This window comes from Manis pentadactyla, chromosome 4 (genome assembly GCF_030020395.1).
Source record: "Manis pentadactyla isolate mManPen7 chromosome 4, mManPen7.hap1, whole genome shotgun sequence".
In the NCBI taxonomy this organism is placed as follows: Eukaryota; Metazoa; Chordata; class Mammalia; order Pholidota; family Manidae; genus Manis; species Manis pentadactyla.
This window is the reverse complement of record NC_080022.1, coordinates 113551499-113579370: the sequence shown is the minus strand read 5'-3', so window position 1 is coordinate 113579370 and position 27872 is coordinate 113551499. Positions and strand designations below refer to the sequence as shown.

Here is a 27872-nt window from a genome sequence, read left to right as displayed (position 1 = left end):
TATTGTAATTTCTTTTTGGATTCCAGGACCCAATTCCAATGTGTGGGGAGGGAGAGGGGATTGTCCCACACACACAACACAAAGCAGTTCTTGAACACCAGCAAGGATTCCAAGAACTCAGCTCTATTCTGATGCTATCTGCCCAGAGACAGCACCAGATTTGCCAGGTTAAGGGCCCTGTCCTACAAGACTGCCCCCCACCACACACTCCAGAAGCCAGTAGCAAGCCCCAGGCAGGTACTTGTGCTTCTGACCAGCTACAGATTGGAGGTTCCCATGACCTCCCCTTTAGGCTTGATTAATTTGCTAGAGCAGCTCACAGATCTCAGGAAAACACTCATATTTACCAGTTCACTAAAGGATACCACTAAGGATACAAGTTAACAGCCAGATGAAGAGATACATAGAGCAAGGTCCCAAATAAAAGAGCTTCTATCCTTGTGGAGCTTGGGGCCTGGCTCAGTGGCACACGGAAACTTTCTGGCTCCCCAAGCATAGATGCTCTCCCCGACAGAGAATCAAGATCCAATGGAGAAGAGTGGTGCATGAGAAGTTCTTCTCAGGGCTTTTTGTTAGGGCTTCATTGCAGTCATGACCAACGAAATTACTGGACATTGGCTGATTCAGCCTTCAGCCCCCAACCTTAGGTGGGTGTCCAAAAAAGTCTCTCATGAACATGACAAAACACCCATTTCACCTCTAAGACTGCAGTGTTTTCAGGAACTGTGGATGAAGAACAAATGTATCTGGGAAAAATGTACTTGGTCTTATGAGTGTCCAAATACGTATTTCTTATGACTCATTATATTGCAACTTCAAAATTAAAATCTCCCCAATGTGGGACAGGAGCCAAAATGGTGGCATGAGTAGGGCAGTGGAAATCTCCTCTCAAAACCATACATATTTCTGAAAATACAACAAATACAACTAATCCTAAAAGAGAGACCAGAGCATACAGTATACCAGCACACCATGAAAGGGCAGAAGAATTTTGTCCAGTCCAGAATTACCCAGACAACCCCTGACAGAGGACCGGGGGAGACAGATATAAACATTCTTCCTGAAAAAGAATTCAAAATAAAGGCCATAACCATGCTGATGGACTGGCAGAGAAATATGCAAGAGCTGAAGGACTAAGTCAGGAGGGAGAATACAGAAATAAAACAATCTCTGGAAGAACTTAAGAGCAGACTGGAAGAGGTGCAAGAGACTGTTAATGGAATAGAAATCAGAGAACAGGAATACAGAGAAGCTGAGGCAGAGATAAAAGGATCTCCAGGAATGAAAGAATATTAATAGAACTGTGTGACTAATCCAAATGGAACAATATTTGCATTATAGGGGTACCAGAAGAAGAGAGAGAAAAAGGGATAGAAAGTGTATTTGAAGAAATACTTGCTGAAAACTTCCCCAAACTGGTGGATGAAATAGTCTCTCAGACCATGGAAGCCCATAGATCTACCAACATAAGGGAACCAAGGAGGACAACAACAAGACATATAATAATTAAAATGGGAAAGATCAAAGACAAGGGAAGAGTATTAAAGGCAGCCAGAGAGAGAAAAAAGGTCACCTACAAAGGAAAACCCAGCAGGCTATCATCAGTTTCTCAACAGAAACCTTACAGACAAGAAGAGAATGGCATGATATATTTAATGCAATGAAACACAAGGGCCTTGAACCAAGAATACTGTATCCAGCATGATTATCATTTAAATATGAAGGAAGGATTAAACAATTCCAAGACAAACAAAAGTTGAGGGACTTTGCCTCCCACAAGCTATCTCTACAGTATATTTCAAAGGAAATGCTCTAGATGAAAGCACACCAAAGGCTAAATAGATGTCACTAGAGAAAATAAAATCACACCAAAGAAGGAAAACCAACCAAATACTAACTAAAGGCAAAAAATAAAATCAGCTATTCACAAAAGTAGTCAAAGGAAACATAAGCACAGAATAAAACACCTAACATATAAAGAATGGAAGAGGAGGAATAAGAAGGGAAATAAAGAATCATAAGACTGGTTATAATAGCTTAATAGACAGTTAGATAGAAAAGAACCTACCTTTGAAACTTTGGCAACCACAAATATAAAGCCTGCAATGACAATAAGTACATATCTTTCAAAAATCACCCTAAATGTAAATGGACAATGCACCAATCAAAAGACACAGAGTAATAGAAAGGACAAAAAATCAATACCCATCTACATGCTGCTTACAAGAGACTCACCTCAAACCCAAAGACATACTCAAACTAAAAGTCAAGGGATGGAAAAAGATACTTCATGAAAACAACAGGTAGAAAAAAGCAGGTGTTGTAGTACATGTATCAGATAAAATAGACTTCAAAACAAAGAAAGTAACAAGAGATAAAGGACATTACATAATGATAAAGGGGTCAGTCCAACAAGAGGATATAACCATTATAAATATATATGCACCCAACACAGGAGGACCAACATATGGGAAACAAATACTAACAGAATTAAAGGAGGAAATAGAAAGCAACGCATTCATTCTAAGAGACTTCAATACTCTACTCACTCCAAAGGACAGATCCACCAGTCAGAAAATAAGTAAGGACACAGAGGCACTGAACAACACACTAGAACAGATGGACCTAACAGATATCTACAGAACTCTACACCCAAAAGCAGCAGGATACACATTCTTCTCAAGTGCACATGGAACATTTTCCAGAAAAGAACACATACTAGACCACAAAAAGAGCCTCGGTAAATTCAGAAAGATTGAAACTCTACCTACCAACTTCTCAGACCACAAAGGTACAAAACTAGAAATAAGTGGTACAAAGAAAACAAAAAGGCTCACAAACACATGGAGGCTTAACAACATACTCCTAAATAATCAATGGTTCAATGACTAAATTAAAATAGAGATCAAGCAATATATGGAGACAAATGACAACAACACAAAGCCCCAACTCCTGTGGGATGCAACAAAGGCAGTTCCAAGAGGAAAGTATATAGCAATCCAGGTCTATTTAAAGAAGGAAGAACAATCCCAAATAAATAGTCTAAAGTCACAATTATTGAAACTGGGAAAAAAGAACAAATAAGGCCAAAGTCAGTAGAAGGAAGGACATAATAAAGATCAGAGAAGAAATAAATAAAATTGAGAATAAAACAATAGAAAAAATAAATGAAACCAAGTTTATTTCTCTTTGAGAAAATAAACAAAATAGATAAGCTCCTATCCAGACTTATTAAGAGAAAAAGAGAATCTACACACACCAATAGAATCAGAAAAGAGAAAGGAAAAATCACGATGGACCCCAAAGAAATGCAAAGAATTCTTAGAGAGTACTATGAAAACCTATATGTTAACAAGCTGGAAAACCTAAGAGAAATGCAATCTTCCAAGACTGACCAAGGAAAAAACAAAACATAAACAGACAAATTACCAGCAACAAAATTGAATCGGGAATCAAAAACTACCCAAGAACAAAACTCCCAGGACAGATGGATTCACTGCTGAATTTTATCAGACTTGTAGAGAAGACATAATGCCCATTCTCCTTAAAGTTTTCCAAAAAATAGAAGAGGAGGGAATACTCCCAAACTCATTCTATGAAGCTAAGACCCCACCAAAAAAGAAAACTACAGACCAATATCCCTGATGAACGTTGATGCAAAAATACTCAACAAAATATTAGCAAACCGAATTCAAAAATACATCAAAAGGATCGTACACCATGACCAAGTGGGATTCATCTCAGGGATGCAAGGATGGTACAACATTCGAAAAGCCATCAACATCACCCACCACATCAACAAAAAGGAGAAAAACCACATGATCATCTCCATAGATGGTGAAAAAGCACTTGACCAACTTCAACATCCATTCATGAAAAACACTCTCAAGAAAATGGGTATAGAGGGCAAGTATCTCAACATAATAAAGGCCAAATAGGGCAAACCCAAAGCCAACATCATACTTAACAGCAAGAAGTTGAAGACTTTTCCTCTAAAATGGCAAACAAGACAGGGATGCCCACTCTCCCCACTCTTATTCAACATAGTACTGGAGGTCCTAGCCACGGCAATGAGACAAAACAAAAAAAATACAAGACATCAAGATTGGTAAAGAAGAACTCAAAACTGTCATTATTTGCAGATGAAATGATATTGTACATAAAAAAACCTAAAGAATCCACTCCAAAACTACTAGAACAAATATCTGAATTCAGCAAACTGCAGAATAGAAAATTAATACACAGAAATCTGTTGTTTTCCTATACACTAATGATGAACTAGCAGAAAGGGAAACAGGAAAAGAATTCCATTCACAATTGCATCAAAAAGAATAAAATACCTAGGAATAAACCTAACCAAGGAAGTGAAAGACCTACACCCTGAAAACTACAAGACACTCTTAAGAGAAATGGAAGAGGACACTAACAAATGGAAACTCCTCCCATGCTCTTGGCTAGGAAGAATTAATATTGTCAAAATGGCCATGCTGCCTAAAGCAATCTACAGATTCAATACAATCTCTATCAAAATACTAACAGCATTCTTCAATGAAGTAGAACAAACAGCTCTAACATTTATATGGAACCACAAAAGACCCCAAATAGCCAAAGCAATGTGAGAAGGAAGAAAAGCAGGGGAGATCTCACTTCCCAACTTCAAGCTCTACTACAAAGCTACAGTAATCAAGACAATTTGGTACTGGCACAAGAACAGACCCACAGACCAGTGGAACAGAATAGAGACTCCAGACATTAACCCAAACATATATGGTCAATTAATATATGATAAAGGAGCCATGGACATACAATGGGGAAATGACAGTCTCTTCAACAGATGGTGCTGGCAAAACTGGACAGCTACATGTAAGAGAATGAAACTGGATCATTGTCTAACCCCATAAACAAAAGTACATTCGACATGGATCAAAGACCTGAATGTAAGTCATAAAACCATAAAACTCTTAGGAAAAAACATAGGCAAAAATCTCTTGGACATAAACATGAGTGAGTTCTTCATGAACATATCTCTCCGGGCAAGGGAAACAAAAGCAAAAATGAACAAGTGTGACTATATCAAGCTGAGAAGCTTCTGTACAGCAAAGGACACCATCAATAGAACAAAAAGGTCTCCTACAGTATGGGAGAATATATTCATAAATGACAGATCTGATAAAGGGCTGACATCCAAAATATATAAAGAGATCATGCACCTCAACAAACAAAAAACAAATAATCCAATTAAAAAATGGACAGAGGAACTGAACAGACACTTCTCCAAAGAAGAAATTCAGATGGCCAACAGACACATGAAAAGATGCTCCACATCGCTAGTCATCAGAGAAATGCAAATTAAAACCACAATGAGATATCACCTCACACCAGTAAGGATCACCACCATCTGAAAGACAAACAACAACAAGTGTTGGCGAGGTTGTGGAGAAAGGGGAACCTTCCTACAGTGCTGATGGGAATGTAAATTAGTTCAGCACTATTTACAATAGCCAAGAAATGGAAGCAACCTAAGTGTCCATCAGTAGGATGATAGGTGGGAAAGGAGGAATAAGAGGTGGGAAAAAGAAAGGGGACATTATGATTAGCACGTATAATTAGGGGGGCACGGGGAGGGCTGTGCAACCCAGAGAAGACAAGTAGTGACTACAGTATTTTACTATGCTCATGGACAGTGACTCTAATGGGATTTGTGGGGTGGACTTGGTGATGGGGGGAATCTAGTAAACCTAATGTTCCTCATGTAATTGTAGATTAATGATACCAAAATAAAAAATGAAAAAAATAAATAAATTAAAAATAAATTAAAAAGTACACAACATAAAATTTATCATGTTATCCATTTTAAAGTCCATGTTGAGTAGTTTAAGTAATTCACACTGTTGTGAATCAATCTCTAGACCTTTTTCATCTTGCAAATCTGAAGCTCTAATCCCATTAAGCAATTCCATATTTACCCCTCTCCCAACCCCTGGCAACTACCATTCTATCATCTGTTTCTATTAATTTGACTATTCTAGGTACCTTATACAAGTGGAATCAAAAAGCATTTGTCTTTTTGTGACTTTAACATAATATCCTCAAGGTTCATCCATGTTGTGACATGTGTCAGAAGTTTGTCCCTTTTTAAGGCCAAATAATATTCCATCATATGTATATAACACATTTTGTTTATTCATTCATTTGCCAATGGGCATTTGGGTTTCTTCTACCTTTGGCTATTTCAAATAATGCCGCTATGACCATGGGTATAATATCTCTTTTCAATTATTTTGGATACATACCCAATTGCTGGAACATGTGATCATTTTATTTTCAATATTTTGAGGAACCACACCATTTTCCATGTTCCATTTTATACTCCCACAAACAGTGCACAAGTGCTCCAGTTTCTCCACATCATTACCAACACTTGTTTGTTTTCTGTTCTTTTGATAGTAGCTATCCTAATGGTTATGAGTTTGATCTCCTTGTGGTTTTGATTTGCATTTCTCTAAGATGTTGAACATCTGGCCATTTGTATATCATTTTTGGATAAATATCTATTCAAGCCATCTGCCCATTTTAATATAAATTTTTTCTAATTGTTGAATAGTAAGATTCCTTTATATATACTGGGCATTAATTCTTTATCAGATATACAATTTGCAGATATTTCCTCCAATACCACAGTTTGCCTTTTCACTCTGTTGTGCCTATTGATGAACAAAAGTTTTTCAATTTGGTGTAGTTCCATATTTCTGTTTTTTGTTTTGTTGCCAGTGCAGGAGGCTAGAGTTTATACTGATTTGATAGGAAGTGTTTGAAGAATTTTCTGTAGTGGAGTGATCACAATCTGATTTTTCATTTTTAAAACATCATTCTAATTTCCTGATGGAGGACAGATTTTAGTTGAGATTAAAGGCAAGAGTGGAAACAGAGTAACAGGAAAAAGACCTATATCTTCAGTCAATGCAAAACATTATAGTTGGCTGGAACCAGGGCAGGGATGACAGGGGTAGTAAGTATATATTTTAAAGACAGAATCAACTGAACTTGTTGATGGATTAGTTTGAAGTATAAGAGAAAGGGTGGACCCAGATCTTTGGGCTTGTGATTTCCTCCTGCTTGCAGTTAGAGAACAGTATTTAGGAAAGAAGAAATGGAGGACTATCCTCTTGTTCCTCATTACTTAAATGTATTTCTGGCTTTACCAAGTGTTCTGGTTAGTACTAGTAACAAATTCCTCTAAAATCTAGCAGTTTAAATCATCTTTTGTTTTGTGTGGGAGATGGAAATGTTTAATGACTGGGCTGTGCACAGTGCTTGGCTTACTAAGATACAGACAGGGATCTCCAGAGGGCGTCATGGGACTACTGGATGGGGCATAGACCCTCAGAATGCTGGGGTCTGTGTAAAGACTTTACCATTGGAAAGCTGCAATAGTCACCTGCTCCTGTTATTCCCATGAGCCTTAATGTGTTTTTCACAAATGCTGTTTATACATAGCATAGTTCTAGTTTAACCAAGCATATAGCACATGTAGAGCTCTGCTTTGTGTCTCTGCTAATAATCAACACATGAAAACCTTTGATTATATGAAAGGCTTAATATTAATTATAACCTGTAACTTTCTGCACACTTGTGATCTGCACCTGCAGTATTTTTAACCAAGATGTAAAGATGAGAAAGCCCCAATAAATACAAGGGCAAGCAGAAGAAAAGGGTCTTCGCTTCTGAGCGCTGACCCCCTCACCTTCTCCTCTCTTGCTGTAAAGTGTGGAGTAATCTTTCATCCAGTAAAGCATGGAGTAATCTTCCATCCATCATCTCAGGAACAGCTGGCCATTCCCAGCAGTTTTGCTTATAATGTTGTAGGTGAGGAATTTGGAAGGGCTTGGCTGAGCAGTTCTTACTTTGGGTGTCTCATGCAGTTATAGTCAGATGTCACTGGGGTTTCAATAATCTAAATACTATACTGGATCAAAAATATAAAATTGCATGCCTGCTCTGGGGAAGGCTGGGTATCATGTAAGACCTCCAACTACCTTGGGATTGCCATGCTGAAGAGGCAACATACAGATGCTCCAGGCAATAGCCTAGCTTAGCTCCCAGCTGGCAGCCAGCTTTAGCTGCACATGTTCATGAGCAATTTTACATGAAGATTCAGAGAGAACACCATCAACTCATAGACAGTCTAGATGTACACATGAAATATGGGTCTAGCACAGAGGAAGACAAGACGACAAGAAGATAATCTCACTGGGGCTGGAAAGCAACTCATGGATAGTCAGGATTCAGCCTAACAAAGTAGACAAGCCTCTAACTAGGAGAATACACGGGGTACTCAGGAGCTCATCATGGCCAGACATCCACTAATGGACAGTCTGGGTCTATGCATGAGGAATTTAGGTCTGACACAACAGGAAGGTATTTATCCAGTCACCAACAATCAGAAAATAGCTCCAGACACTCTGTGGGATTCATGGGATTAATACATAAATCAAGTAATATAGAAATCAAATGTACAAATGCATATGACCTGATTGTTTCTCCTACAACTCCTGATGCTTGATCAATAACAAAATGAGTAAAGACAAAACAGTTCCTACAACTTGTGACCGCTCTCACGTGGTTTCGGTGTCCTTGAGGAGCATCACGCCCTAGGGTCAGATAATGATTGTGTGTTGGTCATGTGTGGAACCCCCTACTCCAAATTCCTTGGATGTTTGGGTTCATTTGCTCAATAAATATGAGGAGTGCCTTTTCACATTACTTTTGAACTGTTACGCCTTGAGTTCCCTGGCTGGTCCTTTCAGGTCTTCGATATCTCATCGCATCTCTTCCCTTCTCTGTGGGTCAGAGGCAGGGAGGGACTGACAAGCGGCGCCCGAACAGGGACCCTTGAAACTCAGAGCAGGGAAGCTCTGAAGATTGTCGATTCGGTAAGACTCCCAGGAAAGCGTACGTAGGGACAGGGTCGAGACGTCAGGGACACTATAATGGGCCAACATGAAACATAAACTGGAGGATTGCTTAAAATTACTCTGTGCCCTCGTAAAAACCTCAGGAGCGAAAACTAAAAAAGACTTTGCTCAACTTCACAAATACATTAAAAAACATTGTTACTGGTTGCCTCCACAAGTAACCCTCAGACAAGCTGAATGGAGTAATGTATTAAGAGATTTCAAAAAGGCTCACAGACAGGGAAACATTATTCCTGTACCTGTGTGGGTGGATCAATGATCCCTCAATAAAGAAAAACTGGCAGCCTTACACACATTAGTTCAAGAACAGCTTCAGTTAGATAGATTAGAATTTTCCACAAGCCCATGGAATTCCCCTGTATTTGTTATAAAATAGAGTCCGGAAAATGGAAACTCTTACATTACTTAAGACAAATTAATGCAGTCCTTAAACATATGGGTCCTTTAAAAGATTACCTCCCTTCTCCAGCTATGATTCCGAAAGACTGGAGCATGGTTATCATTGATCTTAAAGACTGTTTTTTTACATTTCCTTTAGCTGTGGCAGATAGGGAAACGTTTGCTTTTACTGTACCCTCCTTAAATTTACAAGCTCTTTCAGAAGGATTCCAATAGAAAGTACTCCCTCAAGGAAAGTTAAACAGCCCTACAATTTGTCAAAATTATGTGCACAGGGCTCTGTTCCCTCCTGGCATGAGCCAGGAGCTGTCTGTCCTCTCACTGTATCTCTAAATAAAAGCCTCCCCTTAGCTCTCCTACCTTGACTGCTAAGTTCATTTATCAGCTCCGCAAACAAGAACCCCGGCATCATCTTTGGGGACTCGTCCAGGATAACTTCGGAGGTGAGTATCAGCATCCAAGCCTGCCTTTTCACTCACTGTCCTTATAGAAGGAAGCCATCTATGGCACACAGCATCGGGTGCTCATCAGCCACTTAAGTGGGTCTAGCCTGGCTGCTGATCTCAAAGTCTCGAGTGGCAGGCTCCCCTGCATCTCCCTTAGTGGATACCCCATCTCCCTTGGGAGCCAGGAAAGTCTCCAGAGTGGAGGCCAGGATTCCCTTTCAGAGGCATCTCCCTGGATGCGAGGGACTGAGGAAGGCCGTGGGCAACTGCGAGAGTCTAGGCTGAGGCTACACTTCAGTGGCTTCTCAAAGGCCCGCGTGTCTGGAATCAGACCCCGACAGCCTGACTGGGTATCCATGAGGTGTGTCTCTCTTTCTGTCTCTCTGATTTCCAGCCTGTTTCTTCAGGCAGCCCTGGCCTCTGAGTGAGGCAGGGGATATTCCTAATTCTCTCCTAACTTCATCAGTTTCACAGAACCTGATGCCCACCACTACAAGGTAAGAGATTGATCATATTCCTGACTAAATGCTGTACTCTTTTATCTCATAAAATGTGTCTAAGCACCCGTTAGCCACCTAAAAGACAATTAAAGTTGGCTACCAGTCTTAAGTCTCTGATTAGAAAGGATTGGCCCCTGAGAGAAGTATACAGTATAATAAGATTATACAGCTAAATATATTTTGATGCAAAGAAGGGAGATGGTCAAAAATCCCACAGACTACAATATGGAACTAGTTTTCTAAATTATTTTGCTGGAAATCTATTATTATTGAGTTGGTTAACTTCAAAATTTGGGAGGTTTTTAAACTAGACTCCCTGAAATGGAAGAAATGTATCTTCTGCAATACAGCCTGGCTTTAAATGACTAGAGCTAGAATTGTACTTGCATTTCATTTCCAGCCCCCCGAGATGCACACAGTCCCTATCAGTTCAGAGCCTTCATCAGCCCTATCAGTCTGGGGCCATCTAAACCTTAACCCAATTATGTAAACTACTCACCCTTAGAGTGTATTCTTGAAAATTGAGATACCTTTAATCAAGTAAGCTAAAAAGAAAGAAGGCAACTGAATATTAGTAACTCAAATCTTTGTATCAGTTTATCTGTCTGTGTATATGTTCTTTTATGAAAAGTGTTGCCAACTGTAGTCATTATGTCTCAATCTGTTTGTGTGTCTGTGTGTAAAAGAAAAATATTTTTCTACCTCCAAATGGTATTAATAAAATTGATTTAAAGACAAGCACTTATAAAAATTGGGCACTCTAAAACTTCCAGAGAATTATAATAAAAGATACTAAGCATTAATGCTAATTTAAGTTAAACTTAAGTGGACATGTCCTTATGGTTATCAGCTGCCTAAGTTTACCTAAAGTCATTGAAGTTTATGTTATCTGTTAAATCTTTCAAGAAAAAATGCTTAAAGAGAGGCTTGACTTTGTCTATTGTTTGGTAAAAGTTTTGTGAGCATAGTTGTTAGGAATAAGTAAACTAAATAAGTGTAGTGAATAAACATCTTAATAATAGTGTGTTAATGTAGTACAGTGTGTTACAGTGTGTATACCTACTGTATACTGTGTATAAACAGCCTAAGAATCTTTGTAGTAACCTAAAACCTTAAGGTTTGGCTAAGTTAAGTAGACATATTTTGTGCTTAGAGATTATGCTGTAAAGCACATGGTTCCAGGAATTATAAAGTGTGTTCATAAATTTGCTAATCTAAAGAATGCTAGTGCAATGGTTTACAATAGCCCACTTCTCAGTGTTCACTGAAAATTAAAGTTCCTAATGGTTTTAAGGTCTAATTAAAGTTACTTAAAGAAGAAAATATCTCTACTTGCTAAAAAAGATGTGTGTTTTAATAAGAGAAAGCATAAAGAATGGAGATTCATTTTGTTGATGATAAAAGAAGGTAATTGTTCTAAAGTACAGCTGTTTATTTAAAGAGGGAGAACATTGAATGTAAAACGAAAGTTGTAGAAAGCTTGTGGAAAAATTGATATAGTCATGCTATGTGAAATTAAAGCAACTGAGTCTCGATATCAAGTACACAGCAAAATTAGAATTTTGTTTTCAGTTAATAAGACAAAGTTTTCTTAAACTGTCAGTCTGCTCTTAATGTTGAAAGATTGTAAAAGATTTTCTAATTGTTTTATCAAAATAGTTTCTCATGCTTAAAGTCTCAATGAATTGTCTGAGTATTTTAGAAAATGAGATCCTAACATTAAAGGACTAAAAGTTAAACTTTGCTAACAACTGTGTAAACTTCTGCATCCGCCTTTCAAGTATTTTGTTGTCATTCTAGTTAAATGGATAAATACTGCTTCATGGCAACCTATAATCTCATTTAAGCAAATGCCAAAGAAACTTTCTTCTGACAACTTTCCAAAGTCAAATTCAAAAAGGTGCTTTTACCTCTAGTTAATTCTGATATTTTCCAGAGGGCCCCTGGAAACGTCAGAGGAATTTTTTCTCCTCATCGGGAAATATTTGGCTAATTTGGCTTATTTATCTGATATACATTTACCTGGACAGCACTGTCAAAGGAATGATGCTAAACTTTGTTACTGAATGTTTTATGTTACAGAAATATCCAAATTTTCTTATGTCAACTATCTTATATTAAGCACTCATCAGGTCTTTAACCATTGTCACTTTTAAGTCTTTTGTTATTTATAGTCACTGTTTTATTACTCCTAAATTAGTAAAGAACTAGATCTCAGCAGAACTGGTATTGGTTACATAAGATTAAGTAAACTAAGGGATATGATTTTGTGGCTTTTTGTTTCAAATGTTGCTGATAAACTGTTTTAAGCTTTTTCTCTTAAGCTGACTGACAACAGTTTTGTAAATGACAATACCTTTATAAGCAGAATTGAAACATTTATCTTTCTACCTGACCCCTCAAGAATTTAAAAGCTTTCAGTATTTTCATATTTCATGGCAGTATGTTTATTTGCATAAGTTCAATAAGAATCTGCTTTCCTTGTAAGAGGACCAATTAAAAACACAGGTTATATTACCAAGGCTTTGACTAGAATGTCATACCTGACTCAGATATGAACAGCTTTAAGGAACTAAGGTTGACGTTATAAAGCCAACAAAGCCCCTTAGAAGAACTGGCCTGGTACCTTGCTTACAGGGTTCCCAGCAGCCTTACCAGGTGAGTAAGGAAAGTCACTTCCTGGCAGGTGCAGGAACCTCAAAATGTCTCGGAGACCTCAAGAAGAGAGGAATTCACCCAAATATACAGATACTGCAGGCAAAACCTGATGGCAAATCTGGCTTGGCTTTCTGGCCTCTAGAGGCCTTTAAAAGTCCAACCTGAAATTCCTTATAAAAAGTTCCAGCAAAGCACATTTAAAAGATCCTATGTAATCAATTGCTCTTCTTGCTGCACTTATGCAAATAGTCAAGCCAAGTGTTAATTATTTTCTTAATCTAGTTACTTCTAATAAAAATGAGGGTGATTTTAGAGAAAAGTATTGTTTCAATAATGCAGTCTTATCTACACTAAATCCTAATACTAGTCATTGGGACATCAATTAGATCCAGAATTTTAGTTTCCACAAAATATCTAGCTATGATTCTCCAGATGTTTTAGTTCTCTCCCATCATTTCAGTTAAAATTTTACTGTTTCTAGTCCTCATATTCAGCCATACTTTCTTAATCTTGTCAAGTTGCTTCCAAAAGGAAAATCCAACTCCAGATGTTGCTACTTAACCTAATAACACGATTTGTCCTTTCTTGCCTAGAAGCCGTAAAACTGCAAATAGTAATAGTAATAGAAATGGAACCCAGAATAGAAGCACCAACCTTCAGAGGCCCCCTCAACTGACTACTGATAGACACCTAACTGCACCCTTTATGCGCCCCCTCTCAGCATGAACCAGCCAGAGCAGTCATCGCCCCTTTTCCCTAGCAGCAGCCATAGTCATAATCTAGCAGGAGACAGCACACTCAGAAGCCAGACAAGTCAAACCCAAGGTCAATTTGGGTCTAATCATATATAAACAGACAGTAATGGAGACAAAGGCAAGGATGGGTTATAGTGCAAACATGGCAACTATGGAAGTGCTGAACATGACTACAAATGGTCTGAAAACAATAGAACATTCAACCTTGATTTCAATCCACTGAAATCTGGAAACAGAAATACAAACAAGGCTAGGCTTGAACAGTCAGAATCTACTTCTGGACATTCAGGATCCAGATCAGCAGGAGCACAAGGGAAAAGATTTAATTTTGGATACCCAAGGTTAAGCTATAAACTTCATTTGATACCAATGGTCAGTCTGCATGCAGCAGAGGTATAAGGTGTAAGACTATCAACCACTTATAATCAGTCCCTTGATTGACTTAGACAATTAAAATCTGTCATTTTTATCTACTACCCCTCATGGCCTATCATACACTTTGACTAGAAAACAAGCATTTAGCATGGACATTCTAGGAACTCTAAAGTTCAGTCAGGATACTCAGACAGAAAATCCTCATCTACTAATAGACAGATGACTTCTGGCCACAAAAGATCAGGATTCAACTCAATACTGGAAGGCAGGAGTACAATAATACCCATTCAAGTAAGTTACATCTACAATCAGCTTGAATCCAGTACTTAATAGGAAGCAGGATAATAATGTCCAATCTAATGACATCTCTAGGTGATCATGGTATAAACAAGGACAATCAAGTTCCCAAAAGTGGAAATAATGTCTCTGGTTCTTACCAATATGGTGACAGAAAAAAAAACAAAAAGAATAGGAGAATACAACTATCTCTGGTCATTCAGTACCAAAACCAAGGCACAGACAGGAGTCTGACCACAGTCAGCTGAGGGACAGTGGGAAGTATGTACAGGATGAGAGTGTTTAAGTGGCAGCTCTAAGACAACAGATAACAATGAAAGCAAGCAAAAAACAGGTTTTTACTATTTTCCAACTCCACTCTGTAAGTGACAATCAGAGGGACCATTATCATAAGTGAAAAATCAACAGAAGAGGCAGTAACTCAAAAACTAAGTGAAGACATGAAAAAAAACCATAAAACACAGGAATTTATTGTGAAAACGGTCTCTATCCTCTTCTTTAAAAATGTAGTTCTACTTTAATCCTACTGTTAATCTTCTTTTAAAGTATAGTGGGTATTTGTCCTCAATTAGCATATGTTAGTGCCATGAGTTTAAATTTTAACAATATTATAGAAATATTTGGTTGTGTGGAGCTTAATTAGAGGGTCAAATATGAGAGCTGAAATTTGGAAGTTTCTGCATAATTTGATATTACCCATGTCTCTCAAAGGAAATGTTCAGTTGTACAGCATCATCAGATCAAGTCTCTGGTTTCAGACTAATTGCATAAATATTGACAATAAAAATTTATGACCAATATGTCTTGCCTCTTTCCTGTCCCATTATTCTACTTTATAAATAGTTAGACTGGAAACAGGCAGAGAACTAAGGATAGAGCTTTGGAGAACAAAAACATTTAAGCATAGGCCATGGAAGAGGAGCCCTCAAAAAAGCATGAAAGAGGATGTGAAAATCATATTGTAAAGGACTGAAGAGTAAATGGAACATAAAGGAGTAAGAGACAAGAAGTGCGCACTGCTTTTTTAAGAAGTTAGCTTATTATAAAGGAGCAGAAAGAGTTAGAGTTAGATGATGGAGATAAATTAGATAACAGTTCATCATCATTCCCTTTGTCTCAAGCCTTTACTCTTTTATTACCAGAAAAGTCACCCAAGAAAGAAACCTTAGTTACTTCTAGTCCCTCATCTTCCACCTAACTTATCTTCCTTATTAGACCTCATCTTCCTATGGTCTAGCATAAACATAACAGTGAGTCAGATCATGTCTCTCCTCTGCTGATAACCCTACATAATAAACCAACCAACTATATAGTATGTTAGAAGTATGTATGAAATAGAGGGTCAAGGTAGGCCTTATTGAGAAAGTGATATTTGAGCAAAGACTTGAAGGAGATAAAGGATAAAGCCAAATGAATATTTGGTAGGAAAGCATTCCTGAAAAAAAAAATCCTAAGGAAGGAGTGTGCCTAGAGGTGTGGAGAATGGCAAGCAAGCAGTATGGCTTCAGTGAGGTCTGTGAGAAGAGGGAGAGTAGCAGGACAAGGCAGAGAGGAAACAGAGGCCCTATCCGTTTTATACTCACTACATTCACACTAAACTAGTCTACATCTCTCTCTGACACACACACACACACACACACACACACACACAAAGACAAAGCTTCTAGAGAGATCTGATTCCTAACAAACAAGGTCTTCATGTCTCAGCTTTCCCCTCCCATATCTGAAGCTTAGATGCCCCTCTGATATCTCCCACACTGGCAGGTCTATTGTATCACTTATATAACACTTGGAGGGTCCCTGAGGAGCATGTCCAATCACTTTTCTCCATCTGTCCACTCTGATGGAGCAGGCCTGCATCCAGAAAGCCTCAAGTAGGTAGGAACTAAGGGATACAGGCTATGAATGGCCATGCCAATAAGAGAATCAAAACAGCAAGTTAAAAAGGTGGAAAACACACCAGATAAAGTTATTGACAGGAAACATAAGAGGATACAAGTCAGAATGAGCTCTGGATTCCCAGCATCTGGACTATTTTTGAGGACTTAGAAGAGAAAAGGAAGACTACTAAGAGAGAGAAAAACAATTTAATAGGAAGACCAATACTGAAACAGAGTATATTCCAGGGGCTGGGGCTGGGGTTGAAAGGATATATCACCATGCCTGCACTACCCCATAGAGAAGATATGCTAAGCTACAAAATTCTATCAGATCTATTTCTGATTTTTTGTGATAGGAGAAAAAAATGACTCTTGTTCTTGGGGAGAAGGATATGGAGGGAAATGCTTGACCACATTTATATTATAGCTAATTTCTTTGACTCCACTCACCACAAAATCATGGCCATAAAGATTCTCTGCTTGTTATGTCCCTGTTTTTCATGTAGTGTCCTCATTCATAGAGACTAAGTTACAAAGAACTCTCAGAAATTGCATGGGATATGGGAGGGGAAAGGAGATAAAGGACAAGAAAAAGAATTTCTGCAGTATTTCCTTAAGACCCAGCAGATGGTGCTATAGGAACACTGCTTTCCAGGCAAGGGCTAAAGACTGAGTGCCCAGGGGTGCTAAGAGATTTTCCCTGTTGACACTCACCAGTTTTGTTAGTTTTTTGTATGTTTATGTGCTTAGGTCAAACACTCTGCTCCTCAAGAACTGTCCCCCAAACCCTGGCTTTTCTGACACGAATAACCCCCTACTCCCTTGCTATCTCAGGAGGAAGCAGATTTTAGTTCAAATCTTATCTTCTCCACTTAATAGCTAAGTGACTTGAACAAGTTACATATTTCTCTGAGCCTCAGTTTTCTCATGTGAAAATTGGAGGTAATAATACCACATCATACAGTTGTGAAGATTAATAAAATGATGTACATAAGCGCACAGAGCACTGTGCTTGGCATAAAGGAGAACATCATTTCTTTTCTGCCAATGCACAGAAGTGCTGTAAAACCTAGAACATGACACATACCATTAGAAATCTCTTTTCCTGAACCCCATTGAGGGGAAAACCACTAACCAAATTTATGATGGGGAAATTTTCAGGGCCACCCTATTACTACGGAGCACATACCCTGGTAAAATCATGAATCTCAAGTTTTCAAAGGATTTTTGTGACAATCTAGTCCAACTGTTAGATTAGTAATTCTCAAGAAGAGAGAAGCTAAAATGCACATTCAATATGCCTCTTGTTTTCATAACACAAACCAGAAAATAAAACTCAACAGAACTCTGGCTGGTGACATTGGAGGATACTCAGAAAATAAAGCACTGAAAGAATTAAAACTGCTTACATGATATATGAAAGTTCCTTTAATACCCCTGACAATAAATTCAATTACTTCACAAAGAGCTCACTGCATTTTCAGTCAACATATGTTAAAAATTTCTTCTTTACAACAGGTCAAAATATATCTCCCTTCTATGAGCACCCAAAGGCCCCTTGTTATGTTCCTTCCCTACCACCTCACACATACCAATATTCACAAACAGATATGCACACTTTTCTCTCTCACGAAACTAGTGGTTCTGATGTCCCACACTTTCCAATTCTTCTCTTTCTCTAAGATTCTCCTCTCCAGGTCAATCTTCCTCACAAGCAAATACAGAAGAGGGCTGGGGATGGCAAACTACAACCCACAGGCCGTATCTAGCATAATACCAATTTTTGTATGGCCCCCCAAGCTAATAATGTTTTCTCCATTTTTAAGTGGTTGAAAAAACTGTGATATGTAAAATTATGAAATTTAAAGGTCAGTGTTGATAAATAAGTTTTACTGAAACACATCCATGCTCACTTGTTTATATATCATCTATGGATGTTTCATGCTACAAGAGCAGAATTGAATCGTTGAAACAAAGACCATACAAATCTTATAACATTTACTATCTGTCCCTTTACAGGAAAAGTCTGCTGACCCCTCACTCAGGAGAACACTGGCCCAAGAGCCTGTTTCACCTTTAATAGTCTTCACCCACAACCCTCTATTTCCTCTGTGGCAACAGTCAGCCTCAAGGAAATTAGTCTTCACACAGCAAATTCCACCTCTCCTACACTCCCACAGTGTCAGTCACACCTTTAAAAAGCTCACCCCTGATGGATCATGACAACCTGGTCCAAATCAGGCATCAGCAGGAAAAATGGATGCAGTACTCTGAGCAGTTCTTAGAAGAAAATATACAGCCTGATAATGTTGAATTAGAATCATGTACGTTATCATTTGCCAATAGTTGCTACCATTCCTTCCCAAACCTGGTGATTGTGCTGCACAAACTTTAAGTCTACATGACTTCACCCAGCTTCAGGGAGGCTTGTGCTGAATGCTCACCATGGATGGAGTGCAAAGCAAAGTCATCAGGGATAAGGAAAAAGCCACTCATTGATTCTCAGGACTAAAATTCCATTTATATTCAGGTAAAATCATGTCCTCTGAAGTGAAGATGGCAAGACAGAGGGCAGACCCTAGTACTGTGAAAAAGCAGTTGGCCAATGCAGAGCACAGTAGTCATGACCCTCACTCCTCTTTCAATTCAATTCGACAGACATTAATTGAGGATATTTATGTGCCAAGCAATGTGTTAGAGTCTCCAAGTGCCATAGGAATTAATAATGCCCATTCCCTATTGTCTCAAGAAGCTCATAGTCTAGAAGTGATATAGGCACATAGACCCACATATGCATATGTGTGTGTATGAAAGGATATACATCAAATAATTAACAATAACTATTTCTGGGTAGTAATTACAGGTATTTTCATTTTCTTTGCTTTGCTTACCTATATTTTCTGATTTCTTATATATTAAATGTTAATTACACAGTAAGACACTTTTGAAAGTTCATAATATAATGAGATTGATATTACAGTAAAACTCCCAAAAAGGTACACAATTATAATTCTCTCTTCTGTATTCAAGAAGTATTTCCCACGGGATTCTAAGGTTGGTTTTAAAGAATGAACAAGAATTCACTAGGCAGATAATGAGGAAAGATATTCCAAGAAAAAAATGTAAAATAGTATGGTATATTCAGAAAGGTTTAAGTAATTACCTCCTGGGGGACAATAAAGAGGAATAGGGAAAGAAGAGATGTGGCTGGAGAGAAGCCACAGCTCAGATCATTAGGAAACTTGGATCCCATACTAAAGAGCGTGGATTTCTCCCTAAGGTTATGTGGTAGTTGAAATGAAAGCTATATTAATGAATGGTCACTAAGGTAAGTAAGGTAAACAGAGTAAAGAGACAAAAGGACTTCTGCAGCCATTACCCATTCCAAGAGGTAGTCATTCCATGGGTGACACCTTGGCTGAAATGTTGTATAACAAAATATAGCTTAAAATGGAAGAGTTTGATTAGATATTTAAAGTTCTTTAGAAACATCAGATTCCATGATTCTTTGACATTTGGTGCCTGATGTCACTGCACACATTCCATTAAACTTTGACTAAAGTTTACATAATTTGTTATCAATGCATTATGCTACATACTTTGTTGAATACACAGAGATCTCAATGCTGTTTCCAGAGATTCTGGCAGGTGGGGCTGGTACTAGCCCAGATATGGAAACTACTAATGCAATCCCAGGTGAACATGCAAGGAAGTGAGAATGTAAACACCTGGTAGCTGGGGAGAGGTGGAGCTAGGCTTGTTTGGGAATGAATTAGGACATCTCAAAGAGAGCAGCTCCTCCCTAAAATGGACCATCATTCCCTCTATATAAAGGCCACTAATCCCAACTAGCAGCACTGTAAGCTGCTTCAGTCTCCATCCTATTTGTTCCTTTGACAAACTAGGTAAGTGAGCAGGAATAATAAGAGCTATAAATTATCTAAATCCGGGGTGTGTTCTAAGGCAAAGAGGCACTGGATATCAGGCTTCTATTTAATATACTCTGGGGACTCTGATATAAGTTTAACTATACAGAGGAGGAAAACGAGGAGATCATGGGGACCGATAGTAGTACCTCCTTTCTTTGGGGTCACTTCCTTAAAGATCATGGGGTTGTAATTATCCACTAGATGGGTTGGCTCCTTTACACTGAGCTTTTTCTCTGTACTGTGCAATTAATAAAGCCTGAGGGTCACTTCCTGCTTGGAGAATGAAAACAGAAGTTAAACCTGATAGCAGCTAGCCCCAACTCCTTATCACCTCTGGTTGGCTTTGCCCACTTTGTCTACTTTCTCTGGCCTAGAAATCTTGAGGGTCCAGTTTAGCCGCTGGTGCCCCTTAGCTGGAGTCAGATATGCCATGTAGATGATGGACCTGTCTCTCCCTAGTGTGATGGTTGAGACCTAGAGAGCAATTGGATGGAGTGGATGGATTGGCATACCCAGGATTTCTAAAACTCCAAAGAGGAACTCAGAATTGTCCCTGGTAGTGGCAGGGAGCCCCAAACAGAAAGCCATTGCTTCTACATTAATTCAGGAATGGAAATAAGAGGTATAGGGATAAGAGTTATAGATTCTGTTCTTAATTTCATCACATTTCTTGCTACTTTGCTTAAACATGTCATTCAACTCTGGATTGGTTCTTGATTACAATAAAATTAATCATGCCTGATTAATTCTGAACAATTTTACTACAAATAATTGGAACTATTTAGTACTTAAGCAATAAAAAATCTAGTAAGAGGTGGGTTCTCTCTCCTTTTATTCTCTTTTAGGTTAATTGAATTTACAAAAAGATGCCTCAACTCCTACAAAGCATCGTCACTGTCATTGATCTTTTCTATCAATATTCCATCCAAGATGGGGAGTGTGACATGTTGAACAAGGCAGAACTAAAAGAACTTTTAGAAAATGAGTTTCATCAAATTCTGAAGGTAAAAACTTCATTTCAGGACTGAAGACTCCTTTAATTCCTTTTTCACCCCCTTCAGACATTTCTATCACACATGTCAAACTCCTAGGGGACTCTCCCTTGGTTGTAGAGGACAGGGTTTGGTAGAAGCTTGAAACCAGACAAAAACTGACCCATTAACAGTTTCCATAACATGACCAAGGGAAATGATCCTACTAAACAACAGACAAAATCCATAGAATAAATAATGTCCTACCTATGCACATAATTCTTATGGAATAGACATTGAGATGATCCTCAGAAAAACTGTAGTTTTTCTGCCCTTTCTTTGTCTTTCTTCAGCCAACATATATACTGACTACTGCCCATTTCTGTGGTTCCAGCACTATAAAGCCTGTGAATTCAGGAAATTAGCATCTTACTCCTTAAAATCATAGAACAGAGTGACCACTACCTTAAAATGTCAGCTCTAGAAATAAGTATTTCTATTTTCTATTTTATTTATATTTATTTCTGAATATTTTTATTTGGATTCCTATGGCTGTCTGAAATTCAGTATGGCGGTTATGAAACTCACCATCTTCCTTCTGAATTATCTCCTCCTATTTGCCCAAGGCAGATATCTTGTGCCATTCCTGACTTCCTCTCTTGGCAAGCACCTCCACCCTCCAACCTCCATCTTACTCATCAATAGTTTCTCAAAATAGCCCACTTCTTGCCATGATTACTGATAGTCCTCTGATTCATGCCACCTCCTACTTTCCATCTTAGCTTTAGGTGCAAATTTAATCATTTCACAATTCAACTCAAAATCCTTCAACATCTCCCAGCTCTTAAAGTCCAAAGTTCCTTAACACAACTTAAAGGGCATACTCTGGTCCCTATTTATCTCTTTAGTCACATTTCTTGACTACTGAGACTAAATTTAGCAATACTGAATTTCTTGCCTCCTCCCTTTGTTCATATTGTTCCCTCAGCCTGGAATAATCATTTTTCCCCTCTCCCTTTTTTCCTACCTCTTTATTTGGCTAATTCCAGTGGTTCTTCTCTGGTGTACTCTCATAGAAATATTATCACAACATATTGTAACTTTAAGTTTGTGCATCTCACCCATTAAAACTTTAAGTTCCTCTTTGTCAGGAAACAAACTTGTTCACTGCTTTATCCCCTGTACCTAACTCAATGCTGTGCAGATAGTAGATGCACAATAAATATTTGTTGAATTAGTTAATTAAAAACTGGACAAAAAAAGGAAAGTCATAGATAATTAATGCAAGTATCAAAAATTATTTGTAAATTAGCTAATCATTCATACTTGACACATTTCTTACAAAAAAATAATTCCCTTGTTCCCTGTCACCTTCTAATTGCATCCTCTTCTAGATATTTCTCACTGCATTAATTACTGCATATTCCTTTCTCTTTCTGTTCAGAATAGGACAGTCTAAAGAACTATGTGTTTGAGCTCCATTTAAGTAAGCATTCACATTTCAACAGCCTTCCTTCAATTGGTTATCTGGGTGTATGGTCCTTACTGACAGAGTTGCCCTCTGTACCTTGCTCCCATACAGAATCCAGATGATCCAGACACTGTAGATATCATCCTGCAAAACCTGGATCAAGATCATAACAAAAAAGTAGATTTTACTGAATATCTTCTGATGATATTCAAGTTGGCTCAGGCTTGTAATAAAATCATTGGCAAAGATTACTGCCAAGCTTCAGGGTCAAAACAGAGAGACCATAGTCACAAGCACCAAAAGGAAGAAAGAGAAACAGAAGAGGACAAAGGACAAGAATTGTCTTCCATTCGTTCAAGGTGGAGTACAGAAGAGAATTATTCCTATTCCAGGGGCTCCAGCAGAAGCATTAGACACAGGTCTGGGTCCAGTTCTGGAAGAATGGGGCATCAAGGAAGTTTACCTCATTCTGAGCACAGGCAAAGCTCTGGAGAAAAGAGAGAGTCAAGTCCTGGCCACCTCAAGGACAGTAAGAAAAACAAGCATGGCTCTCATCAGCAAGAAAGGTCTGGAAGTGAAGAAGTTGGCTATACTCATTCAAGTAACTATAGAAAAAGATCAAACTCAGCAAATCAGTCAGGCACTCGTGGAGAAGAAAGGCATGTGTGTCACTCAGAGGCTCAGTCTTTCAGTTCTGACCAACACCGGTCTGAATCAAATGAATCCTTAGGGAATAGACGACACAAAAAGAAATCAAGCCAGTCTGCTAGTAAGCAGAATAATGCATTCAGCTCAGGAAGTTGTGGAGAACAAGATTACTGTTCAAATTTAAATAAACCCACTGGTTGTGATCAAGGGTGTGGCTCTGGTAAGCCCTCTCAACAGAGATGGCATGAATCAAATGCAGGATCTCAATCAAGAAACTGTGAGGAACAAGGATACTACTCTAATTCAAATGAGGTATCCAGTTATGGAAAATATAGGACAACCTCGGGCCTGTCCTCTAGTCAAAGACATGACTCTAGCTCAAGTGGTCAATCAGGGAGCTGGGAGAAACAAAAACATGGATCTGGCTCAGGTCATTCTTCAAGATACGGACAATATGGGTCTGGATCAGGTCAATCTTCTGGCTTTGGGCCACAAGGTTCTGGCTTAAGTCAGTCATCAAGCTATGGACAACATGAATCTGGATATGGTCAATCATATGGCTATGAAAAACATGGTTCTACTTTAGGTCAGTCCTCTGGCTTTAGACCACAAACATCTGGATCAGGTCACTTGAACTATAGCCAACACAGGTCAGGCTCAGGACAGTCTTCTAGCTATGTCCAACATGGGTCTAGATCCAGTCAATCTTCTAGCCAGGGTCAACATAGCTCTAGATCAGGTCAGTCTTCCAGCTATAGTCAACTTAGCTCTGGATCAGGTCAGTCCTCTGGCTATAGACAACATAGATTTGGCTCAGGTCAACCTTCCAGCTATGGTCAACAAGGGTCTGGCTTAAGTCAGTCTTCTAGCTTTGGCCAACATAGGTCTAGCTCACATAGATCTTCTAGCCACAGCCAATATGAGTCTGTCTCACAATGGTCTAGAAATGGCCAACACAGGACTGGCTCAAGCCGATCTTCTAGCCACAGCCGACATGGGTCAGGCTCAGGTCAATGGTCTAGCCAGGGTCAACATAGCTCTATACCAGGTCAGTCTTCCAGCCATGGCCAACTTAGCTCTGGATCAGGCCAGTCCTCTGGATATGGACACCATGGATCTGGCTCAGGTCAGTCTTCTGGCATTGAGCAACATGGGTCTGGCTTAGGTCAATCTTCTAGTTATGGACAAAATATTTCTACTTCAGGACAATCATCAGGCTGTGGACACCATGGATCTGGCTCAGGTCAGTCTTCTAGCTATGGTCAACATGGATGTAGCTCAAGTCAGTCATCTAATTATGGCCAACATAGGTCTGGTTCAGGCCAAGCTTTTAGCCATGGCCAACTTGAGCCCAGATCAAGTCAGTCTTCGAGGGATGGCCAACATGGGACTATATCAAGTCAGTCTTCTGGCTTTGGGCAACATGCATCTGGCTCAGGAGAATCTTCTGGATTTAGTCAGCATAGATCTGGCTTAGGTCAGTCCTCTAGCTATGGGCACCATGGTTCTACTTTAGGACAGTCATCAAGCTGTGGTCAACATAGCTGTAGCTTGGATCAGTCTCCCAGCTATGGTCAGCATGGGTCAGGCTCAGGTCAGCCTTCTGGCTCTGGTCAGCCTTGGTCTGGTTCAGGTCAGTCACCAAGCTGCAGACAGCATGAGTCTGGATATGGTCAATCTTCCATCCCTGGAAAACATAGTTCTGCTTCAGGTCAATCTAGCCATGGCCAACACAGGTCTAGCTCAGGTCAGTCTTCTAGGTCTGGTCATCATGAATCTGGCTCAAGTCAGTCTTCTAGCTACAGTCAACATGAGTGTGGATCAGGTCAATCTTCTGGCTTTAGTCAGCATGGATCTGGTTTAAGTCAAGCCTCTGGCTATGGACATGGTTCTGCTTTAGGACAGTTACCAAGCCATGGTCAGTACACATCTGGTTCAGGTCAATTGCCCAACTATGGCCAACATGGATCTGGATCATGTCAGTCTTCCAGCTATGGCCAACACAGGTCTGGCTCAAGTCAATCTTCTGGCCATAGCCAATATGGGTCTGGCTCCAGTCAGTCTTCTTGTCATGGCCAATCTGAGTCTGGATGGACTCAGTCTTCTAGCTATGGTCAACACAGATCTGCTTCAGGTCAGTGTTCTAGCCATAACCAGCATGGGGCTGGCTTGGGTCAGTGTTCTAGCTCTGAACAATATGGGTCTGGCCAATGTCAATCATCTAGTTCTGGACAATGTGGTTCTAGATCTGGTCAGTATTCTACCTATGAGCAACATGAATTACAAGGGAGAGGTAGGTCAAGTTCAAGTGGAACTCATGATGAGTACAGTAGACTCAAAATAGGCTCAAGCCCCAATCAATCTAGAAGAAATAGCCAGGAATTATTACTGTATGGCCAAAAAGAAATAAGTAGAGATTATGGCCTATCAGATGGTGAGTCTGATGGGTATGAGAGTGCTCATGGACAATCAAGAACTTGTAAGCACCAAAGCCAAGGATGGAGCTAGGGTCAGTGGGAATCTGGCTATAGCCACTCAAATTGTAATGAAGGGCAATCAAGAAGCAATTATTAACAACTAGAAAGCTCCTCAACTTGTGGCTTTGGACAATTTACACCCTCCTCTGGATAGTCTAGACTCAACACTACCAACACATCATTAATTTGAAAGGATAATAGACAAAGTAACTACCTCTCTCAGAGAGGAGGAGGTAAATGTGGAGGAGGAAGTACCAACTTAAGTTCCCACATAGTAGCTCTCCACTCTGTGAATATGTCCAAGAGCAGAGATACTAATTCTAGGGATGAATAATAAATAGAAATGAAATTAACTCAAGAAGCAATGTAAGAAATACAGATAAGCAATTCATTATGAAACTTCTTTCTAAAAGTGGATATATGTATTTCTATATTTTTCTTTTAAATGTGTAACTGCCCTCTATTCCTTGTTACCGAGTTCCTTCCAAAAAATACAGGGTATGTGGGTTACTTTGTTAGGAACTACTGAGTTGAATGGGACTAAATCTGGAAGAATAATGAAAAACATTTAAGAATTGGGGTTTAGGTGAGGTGTCTTTTGGGGAGCTCATTGCTCATTATATGATGGCAAAGCTAAGCCTTCATCTCTAGAGAGCAAAAATTTATTAAATGCACTACCAGTTTTGGAGCCAAAGCCTCCTTACAGCAACATGGACCATAATTTTTGGTGTGCCCTACATTAGATGGTGGCAGAAGGGAGGAAGCCCTAAAGGTAAAGATGCAGCATTGGTAATTTATTTGCTTTTAAAACCACCAAGCCTGTATTCTTGAATGCATCTGTAATAAATCAGTAAACTGACAGACATTAAAAAGTGGCACCAGATGCTTCTCCCTAGCTGGTAAGGGAGAACTTTATTTCAAAAGAACAGGGATGGATCAGTTCAGGATTAAAGGATCCAAATGTGGACTTGATTTCAGCACACAAGACCTTGACCCCTACCCCTAAGAATTTACTCCAGGTTGAAAAACTTTTTGAGAGCAATAGTATGGAAATATAATGGCTCCAACCTACTTTTGTAGTTCACTGGCCTTTCCACATAGAAAAACATCATTTATACCTAGAAAGAAAAGAAGACTGTCTTCCATTGCTGTATAGTTCCTCAGTTTGACTGTAACATATATTTCAAGTCTTTGGGTTCAAATAACTGGGCTGCATTAAATTCGACAATAAATAATGGTGATCAAATACTGAGGTTTGTCTTGTCTCTGCTTCATGTCACTTTTCACACACAGGTAATCTGACTAGCAACTAACTCGTAACTGTTTTCTAAGGTGTCCTTCACAAACAACCCACAATATATAAAGAATTTTTAAAACTCAGTAATGAGACAAATAACTCAATTTAAAAATAAGCAAAAGATTTTAATGGACACCTCACGAAAAAAGATGTACAAATGGCTGATAAGCACATGAAAAGCTGTTCTATGTCATTAGTCATCAGGAAATTGCAAATTAAAACATAATGAGATATTATTAACACCCATTAGCATGGCCAAAATTAAAAATACTGTCAATACCAACTGTAAGTATTACTGGTGGAAAAATAAAGTGATATAGTCACTTTGGAAAACAGTGTGGCAATTTCTTGTAAAGTTAAATATACTTCACTATATGATCCAGCAATTCTACTCTTGGATGAAATGAAAACATGTCCACATAAAGATTTTTACATGAATGTTCATAGCAGCTTTAATGATAATAGCCCAAAAGCTGAAACCACACAAATATCCACCAACTGAAGAATGAATAAACAAATTGTGGTATAACCATACAAGGAAATACTATTTAGCAAGGAGGAAAGGATGACTGATACACATAACATGGATGAACCTCAAAAACTTTATATTGATCAAAAGAGGCCAAATACAAAAAAGTACATACTATATGATTTTGTTTATATGAAATTCAAAGACAAAGATAAAAATATTTGTAGATAAAATAGAAATGTAAAAAAACAGAAAGTAGATCAGTGGTTGACTAGGCCTAGGAGTAGAACTTAAAAACTTATTAGTTGACTGGAAAGAGAAATGC

The 27872-nt window shown here is 38.8% G+C and overlaps 1 protein-coding gene across 2 annotated transcripts; it reads left to right on the top strand.

Annotated features, from left to right (window-relative positions):
* The first annotated feature begins 18223 nt into the window (after positions 1-18223).
* On the top strand, positions 18224-27031 carry LOC118922398 (filaggrin-2). Of its 2 annotated transcripts, none has more exons than XM_057500752.1 (3): positions 18224-18609; positions 21060-21218; positions 22768-27031. In XM_057500752.1, the coding sequence occupies exons 2-3, from the start codon at positions 21081-21083 to the stop codon at positions 25810-25812; spliced, it is 3183 nt and encodes a 1060-aa protein (XP_057356735.1). In that variant the 5' UTR covers positions 18224-18609; positions 21060-21080; the 3' UTR covers positions 25813-27031. The 2 variants fall into 2 exon arrangements, with proteins under 2 accessions (XP_057356735.1, XP_036760970.2); XM_036905075.2 differs by lacking the exon at positions 18224-18609 and adding an exon at positions 20111-20190.
* The last annotated feature ends 841 nt before the right edge of the window (positions 27032-27872 follow it).